At 46.3% G+C, this 8383-nt stretch overlaps 1 protein-coding gene across 7 annotated transcripts in view; it reads right to left on the reverse strand.

The window, feature by feature from the left end:
* Positions 1–8383, reverse strand: part of CDHR5 (cadherin related family member 5) — a 78202-nt gene that overhangs the window by 59932 nt on the left and 9887 nt on the right. For all 7 annotated transcript variants that reach the window (XM_075566809.1, XM_075566806.1, XM_075566808.1 and 4 more), the window contains exon 2: positions 6139–6314. In XM_075566809.1, coding sequence (XP_075422924.1) covers positions 6139–6314 — 176 coding nt within the window. The remainder of the gene's footprint in view (positions 1–6138; positions 6315–8383) is intronic.

Raw genomic sequence — 8383 nt, forward strand, 5'->3', positions numbered from 1 at the left:
CTCCCAAACACTAAGGACTACTCTCCTGGAGATAGCGGCGGACAGCACTATTCTATCTGGAGCCATTGCGGACATTCACACACAAAGAAGAGACCGAGGAGTCCTCAGTTGGTGCATGGGCACCGTAGATTCACTGCCAGATATCCCTACGCGTTTCTTCCGATCCCCTGATGAAATCCGCAGAGTCGGAAGAAACGCGTAGGGATATCTGGCAGTGAATCTACGGTGGCCGGGCAGCTCCCAGCACCAGCGTGAGGACGCAAGGACGTGTCTGAAGATTTTTCCGGTTTTAAAGTGTAACAAGAAAGCGCAATGGCGGCCGCACGCGGAGATTGAGCACTCCCAAACACTAAGGACTACTCTCCTGGAGATAGCGGCGGACAGCACTATTCTATCTGGAGCCATTGCGGACATTCACACACAAAGAAGAGACCGAGGAGTCCTCAGTTGGTGCATGGGCAGGTCCCATAATATGCTTTATTTTATTAGACAAATTGTAAGTGTGCATTTGTCTTGTCCATGATATATTAAATATTGTTCATCTGATTTTACACAAGGATCGGGCGCTTCTTTTCTCTTTTTCTCTAATAGGTACTGTGGGAGTTCGGTGACCCCAAGAAGAAGCAGCCTGGACTTTTTGCTAATCCATTCATCATGGACTTATGAGGACTTAAGTATTTTTAATTTTTATTGTTTTTATGGGCTCGTATTTGTGTATTGATTTTTTCACATTGCCTACTATATGAGCCATTTTTTAATTTTTTATTGTTTAGTTAAGTCTCAGTGACATACTTGAGTCATTTTATACCTTTTTTGGCAATATCTCCATATTGCTTTTTTATTTTTATTTTTCATGTTATGCACATTTCTTTTTGCTTTTTTGTTTTCATTTAGGTAGTCATTTTTTGTTATTCATGCCAGAATACATTTAGTATTTTTCACACACATTGTCTTTGGGCTTATCCGCCTGGTGCAATCACTTGCCAGAGCTGCAGCAATTTAGGTGTAGTGTGTGAAGGGCGCTGTCTATATTTTCTGTCACATATATATATAGATATATATCTATATATATATATATATATATATATTTAGGCACTGTACTGTGTATTTGTGTCTTTGGATGTAGCACTGGGCTCTGTTTGTGTTTCATGTTCTGTCTCTGGTTTTAAATATGGCTGCATTACCTAGCAGCAACCAATCAGGAGGAGGTGTCAGGAGCATGAGGGTGGGGCTAAGGAGAGGAGGAAACAGCATGGAGTGTAGAAAGGTTTGTGTGTGTGTGTCTCGAGCCCGTCGCACCTTTCACCATTGTGTTCAGTATTTTTGGTGAAGCCACCTGGTAACCCTATTCCCCGGGCAACCCTAAAGGGTTCCCTGCAATTTTCTGGTAATTTGGAAATTGTATCAAATGCAGAAGAAATTACAATGCATCTGATCTCAGACATGCTATTAGAGAGGGTTGAGGTTTCTTACAATGCATCGTGTCTGAGACACGGTATTAGAGAGGGTTGAGGTTTCTTACAATGCATCTGATCTGAGACATGCTATTAGAGCGGGTTGGGGTTCCTTACACTGCATCTGATCTCAGACGCGCTATTAGAGAGGGTTGGGGTTCCTTACACTGCATCTGATCTCAGACACGCTATGAGAGAGGGTTGAGGTTTCTTACAATGCATCTGATCTGAGATACGCTATTAGAGAGGGTTGGGGTTCCTTACAATGCATCTGATCTCAGACGCGCTATTAGAGAGGGTTGGGGTTCCTTACAATGCATCTGATCTCAGACATGCTCTTAGAGAGGGTTGGAGTTACTTACAATGCATCTATCTCAGACACACTATTAGATATGGTTGAGGCTTCCTCAGAATTTCACTTAGGGTTCCTTAACCAAAAAAACACTGACTTATGTAAAGGCCTCTTTAATTCGATAACGGGTTTGTAGATCTGAGCCTCTCTCTGCCAGAACAAGAGAAAAATTGGGATACTTTTAAATGCAAGCAGTTTTGTAGCATACTGAATAAAGCTTTCAATTTACCAATCTTTGTCCCCAATTTATTTTGTTTTTTACATACTGTACCTATGTAATCCCCTTGTAAGTGAATGCAGCTGACACACATAAACTTCCCCCTGCCTACCTCCTCTCTTGTGTGTGCTGCAATAGGAAACTACAACTCCCAGCTTGCTTTGCTGCATAAGGGAGCCGCTTCTGGTGCAGGAGGATGTGACTTGTTATGGACAGGGCCTCAGCCAATGAGATTGGACTCTTAAGAGGCAGGGAAAAGGGAGAAAATCCCTAGGCAGCTCTGGCAGAGCACGTAGGGTCACAGCGGCAGCACCCTGAGAGATCTTGGGGCTCGTTCAGACAGACTGCTTCTTCAGCATGCTTGCGTTTGCACCTCCCCCGCGCGCTCCTGCAGCGATCTCTGCTCAAACTGCAGCAGTTGGGTCGCGGCGTTTGGGGGCGTGGCCGGGGCGTGTAACAGACACGTCATGGAGCTGGTTCGCCTCTATTGGCTGAACCAGCTCACGTCACGCGACTGTAGCGCCAAATTTCAATTTTGGTTGTTGCGGCAAAATGTCGCAGCGTCAACGCTGCACTTTGCCGCCGGGGGAGTTTTCAATTTGAAAACTCCCCCCGCACAACCAGAAATTGCGACGGATGTCGCAACGCGGCCTGTCTGAGCGAGGCCTTAGCGTGCACCAAGCCACCAGCCTGCGATCTGCCTGAGTTAGCGGACGCTGACTTAATGGAGTAGAGTCCAGCTGGGTATCCATCTGGCAACAGCAGGAGGCACGCGTAGCGACAGAAGGGATCCTCATTGCAAGCCAAGTAACAGGGTACCAAAGTATTTGTGAAGTACAGGCCCGCTACGTTTATACACAATCTAAGAGCACCAACCATGGGCTGGCACCTGTATACAGGCCCTGTCACGCAGGGAGAGACACGGGCACACACCTGCGCAGCGTCTTGTGAAGTGTTTACATCTAATTACATTGTGTATGTACTGAATGATCCTCACGTTTTATGAATCATATTGTTATATTGGTGCCTAGCGATAATTCCATTATAAATACCCTTGTGTTATAAACATTACTGTAGCCTGCCTCCCTTTGACTGACCTGCGGCAACGTGTGGGGTAAGGTATATAGGAAGACTCGGGCCCCCGCCTCAGCAATGGGTGTTAGTGTGAGGAAAATTAGAGGAGTTACACCTATATCTGATGTAATTTTTTTAGTCGCCTTTAATCTGGGTTCCCAGGTGGAATATACATTTGAAGCCATTAAACATGTCTAACATTAAGTCACTTTGATCCTACCTGGGACTTTATTCATTTATAAAATGTGTTACCAGGAAGTAATACATTGAGAGTTACGCTCGTTTTCAAGTATGTCCTGCCCCATCCTGCACAGCTCTCGCAGGCGATCGCAGTGTTTTCCTGAACATTGTAATACTAATGTGCGTGAGCAAGGGGTCTCTTTTCTAAGCCCTGCTTCCTGATCCCTTATCGCCGGCCTTGACCTGGCCAGAAGAACCTTGGATAAAATCGCAATTCTAGAGCGTCGATGAGATTACCGAGGCTACTAGAATCGCTACTTTTTATAAAAAATGCGAGTTTGAGCTTTTCGCCAGCTCCCGCTCAATGTGTTTGAGCATGAGCACGAAATTGGCAAAAAATGCCTTCCCTGCCCGATTTAACCAACTCACTGAGGCTTTACCTAGCAACATTTTGTGATAGCTGCTCAAAATCCTCGATGAGTTGGTTATCGAAGCTACTAGAATAGGCCTCTATAATTGGCTTTAGCATCTGCTGTGCGATGCACTTTCTGACCAGTTGGCTTAGAATTTGTTTCTATAAAATACACCTAGTTTGGGGTAGGTTTTAGATGTCAGGGTATCAATATCCAACCCAAATGTTAAATGGGAGTCAGACCATATACCCAGATATTTAACAGTAGTACTGGGGCTAGAAGGTGTTGGTGCTGATCTTTGTACTGTAGCTCTTTCGTTGGTAGCTTTAGAAATGTAGCTTTGGTCCCAAATACCATTGTTAGTTTTGTCAGACCAACCCATTAAACAGGTCACTAGGTCACCTTGACCCTACGTGGGACTGACCCTTTAACCCATTAAACACGTCACTGTTGGGTGACTTTAATCCCACCTGGGACTGACTCTTCACCCCATTAAACATGTAGTTTATTAGGTCACTTTGATCCTCCGTGGGACTGACCTGGATACTATGTCCAGTATAAAATCATGGTCGTTTCTTCATTATGTCTGTTTTAACCCCCTCACTGCCAGAGGTTAAGGCGATACAAATAAAATACCAAACACATGATATTCCAATTTTTAGTTTTCTTCAAATTAGACATTATTTGTTGAAATTATCTCAGAAAGAGAAATTTCCTGATTTAACAAAATTTGAAAGACTTTGTAAAAACGGTGTGTATTGACAAAGTTGAGACATTAGGGGGTCTGGCATAACAACATAACAGCATTTAGGATGAAGCCATTTTGTGTGAATATTTCAATCCGCCATCTTGTCTTGTCTTTGTGAGTCTAATTTCTGTGTTTCATTTCTGTATAAACAAATGTGTGAAGCAGAGAATGGAATTTTTTCGCTCCTAGCTAAATTTATTGACTCTTCCTCATCCAATCAGCTTCAAATTAAAAGAGTAAACAGGCTAAAAGTTATGAGAACCCATGAGATAAACTTAGATTCTCGCAGTGAAACTAGTTCTCACACAAATGCCAGGTGGTAGGATAGGCACATCCCATTTAACCCCAGAATGGTTTCTAGCTGACAGGCAGTTATACAATATTATTATGTATTACAAAATGACATCAGCTTTAGTATTGTTATGTATTACAAAATGAGGTAATGTTTAGTGACGTGCAAGCCCCCATAAAGGGGTGGAGCTTTAGGATTTAGGGTATAAATATATGGCATACCATGTTTATTGTTTAGAGAGCTTTTGTTTTGAAACTGTCTCCGTTGTGCACTTGACTTGAATAAATTCACGTGTTATTCTGTTTTCAAAATAACCTCAGACTGTGTTTCTTATTTACGTTTTTCTCAGTATCAAAAGGGATTGATCTCGAGAATATATGGGGAATTAATTATGGCAACAACTCCTCAGAATCATAATTATATGTTAAAATGGCTGAAGATCTCAATGTAGAAATAGATAGGGAAACCTGGGAGGATATATGGGAATCGGCAGCTAAAACTTCAATTTGCCCGATAACGAAGGAAAATATATACAACATTTTATTTCAATGGTACCTAATCCCGAGTAGGCTGAGCCAGATCTCCCCAGGCACATCAGATTTATGCTGGAGAGGATGTGGCCTGAGAGGAGATATGGTACATTTATGGTGGTCATGTCCACAGATTCAAAAGTTTTGGACAACGATCCAGAATATGTTACAGGAAATTACAGATACAAGAATCCCTCTAGACCCACTAACGTATTTATTAGCAAAGCCTGTTGAAGAGGTGTCTAATACGATGAGAAAAATGATCTCTATTGTTCTTACAGCAGCCCGATGCATTATAGCAGCGCTGTGGAAGAATATAAATGTACCATCGAGATATACAATAATTAAAAGAGTGAATGAAGTTAAATGAATAGAAAAACTTTCAGCTCAACTTAATCAAAAATTAGATCAATTCTATAAGGTATGGAAACTGTGGCCTCTGGTTTTTAGGTAGAATCCTGATCATAGTTGATTGTTATCCCTTATCTCTTTTACCTTTTAGCCCTTAAGCATTCCCTCCCCTTCCCATTCCTTTCCTCTCTGGCCCCATCTTTATCTATCCTTTTTCTTTATCTTTTCTATGTTAAAAAATAAAAAATAATTTGAAATTAAAAGAATCCAAAGAGATTTATATATTGATATGCAACATACTGTACAGAAAATAGTAAAGAAAAATTGTTATGAAGATAATTGTTTTTATTAAGATAGATGTATAAATATTGTTCCTCTATCAAAATTGTACATGTAAGTAAGATGTTAATTTATTTAAGTAAAATAATAAAAAAAAATATATATTAAAAAAAAAAGGTAACACCATTGTTAAATGTGGTTACATTTCCTTGGGGGGATTGCTCTCTTCAAACCAGACCTTAACCTACCTCAAAATCCACGGATTGCGTCAGGGTTAAATTTGATCCGACAATAGAAAAAAAGCTGGCTTGTGCGCCACCAGATATAGACATTGTGACGTCGGGGTCGGTAACTATTGTTGTCACTGTGTGTCCCACCGGGTTATTTTCTGCCACTTCCGGTCTCGTGTTGGCCACTGTACATACTAAAATACAAAATAAAGAATGCGTTTCACCTTTAAGCCCGTAATATATTTGCATTATGACCTAACAAAGAATCTATTTAATTTCATTTCCAGCTTCAGTCCTTATGTTTATGGACTTCACACCAAAAAGGACTGTAAACAACATATACATTGGCTTCAGCCCTAGCTTGCATATTCATTGTGCTGATATGAATTGGAACCTGGTCTGCTCCCCCTTCTCTCCCCACTGCTTCACAGTCCTGCTATTCAAGTACCTACCACTTGCTCTGTTTATTTTATTTTGTTATGTCTGTTGCCTAGCAACATGACGTTGTTACGTCGCAACGTGCGCCGTGACGGCACGTCAAGCCGTCCGTTGCTGTGGGCAGGCCTACCTAGGCTGCTGTAAGGACACAGCCTTTCCCTGTGCCTTTGCCTGGGCTGCTGCTCGGTGGTCAGAAGCCGGGGGCGGGCCCAATTAGGCTGCAGAGTGGCTGCAGCCCTGCACTACACATGTTGTTGGGGGTAGGTAAATACTTTACCTTGTGGGGTGTGTATATATATATATATACTAGCTAATATACCCGGCATTGCCCGGGATGTAAATGCGTGAAATGATATGATGTAGTTGTTGTTCAAAAATTGTGAGGTGGGGTGGTGTGGGGGGAAAAGAGGTGTGGGGGGAAAGAGAGGGGAGGGGGGGGAGGAGGGAGAAGGGAGGGGAGGGGGAAAAGAGAGGGAGGGGGGGGAAAAGAGAGGGAGGGGGGAAAGAGAGGAGGGGGGGGGAAAGAGAGGGAGGGGGGGGAAAGAGGAGGAGGGAGGGGGAAGGAGGAGGAGGGGGGGGAAGGAGAGGGAGAGGGAGGGGAGGTGGGAGAAAGAGGGGAGGGAGGGGAGGGAGAAGAGGGGAGGGGGGGAGGAAAGAGTGGGAGGGGGGGAGAAAGAGAGGGGAGGGGGGAGAAGAAGAGAGGGGGGGGGGGAAAGAGATGAGAGGGGGGTGGGGAGAGAGGGATGGGGGGAAGAGGGGGAGGGGTGAGGGAGAAGAGAGGGGAGGGGGGGAGGAGAGGGGGAAGGGGGGGGAAGAGGGGAGGGGGGGGAGAAGAAGAGAGGGAGGGGGGGGAGAAAGAGGGGAGGGGGTAGAGGGGAGGGGTGGGGAGAGAGGGAGGGGGGGGAGAAAGAGAGGGAGGGGGGGGAGAAGAGAGAGGGAGGGGGAGGGGAGAAAGAGAGGGGAGGGAGGGAGAGCTAGGGAGGGGGGGGAAGTAGAAGGGGAGGGGGGGAGAGAAGAGAGGGAGGGGGAGAAAGAGAGGGGAGGGGGGGGAGAAAGAGAGGGGAGGGGGGAGGGGTAGAAAGAGAGGGAGGAGGGGGGGGTGTGAAAGAGAGGGGAGGGAGGAGAAAGAGAGGGGAGGGAGGGGAGAAGAGAGGGGAGGGGAGGAGGGGGGGGGAGAAGAGAGGGGAGGGAGGGGGGGGGAGAAAGAGGGGAGGGAGGGGGGGGTGTGAGCGAGAGGGGGAGGGGGGGGGGGGGTGAGCGGGCTGTTTGTGAGGTCCCGCAGAGTGGTGGCAGGAGGGGTGGGTGATAGTGTTCTGTTTCTGCTGTCTGGCGGCGATGTGGATTACATGTGCTGATAGAGGGTGTTGTTGGGGGGGGGTGCCGCATGGCTGGCCGCTCCACTTCCCGCCTCAGGACCGGGCGGGGCCTAACGCACGGAGCACGCAAGTGCCTGTGCTCCCCCTGCAAGAGCACCATGTGGCACACCAGTGGCTGTACCTCCGCCTACCGTGCGCGGCCGCCGGACCTGAAGCGGGGAACCTGAGTGCTAGACCCCTTCTGGCCGCCAGACCCCTCTGCTCCCCGAAACCACCCATCCCCGCCGGCAGCGTGCTCGTTTTAGAGGACCCGCGGCGGAAAGTGCCGCGTGGGGTAAGGGCGTAGCAATGGGGCCGTAATTGTGATAGGGGGGGGCTCTGTTGTTGCAGGCCAGCGCGGGAAGGGAGAAGGGGTGAGAGGGTGGGTGGTCATGGGCGGCCAGCCGTTGAGGAGGGCCAGAGGGGTGACAGTTGGGGGGGTTACTTATTTTTTTGGGGGGAGGTGTGTG

The sequence above is a fragment of the Ascaphus truei genome, chromosome 12 (assembly GCF_040206685.1).
Source record: "Ascaphus truei isolate aAscTru1 chromosome 12, aAscTru1.hap1, whole genome shotgun sequence".
Classification (NCBI taxonomy): Eukaryota; Metazoa; Chordata; class Amphibia; order Anura; family Ascaphidae; genus Ascaphus; species Ascaphus truei.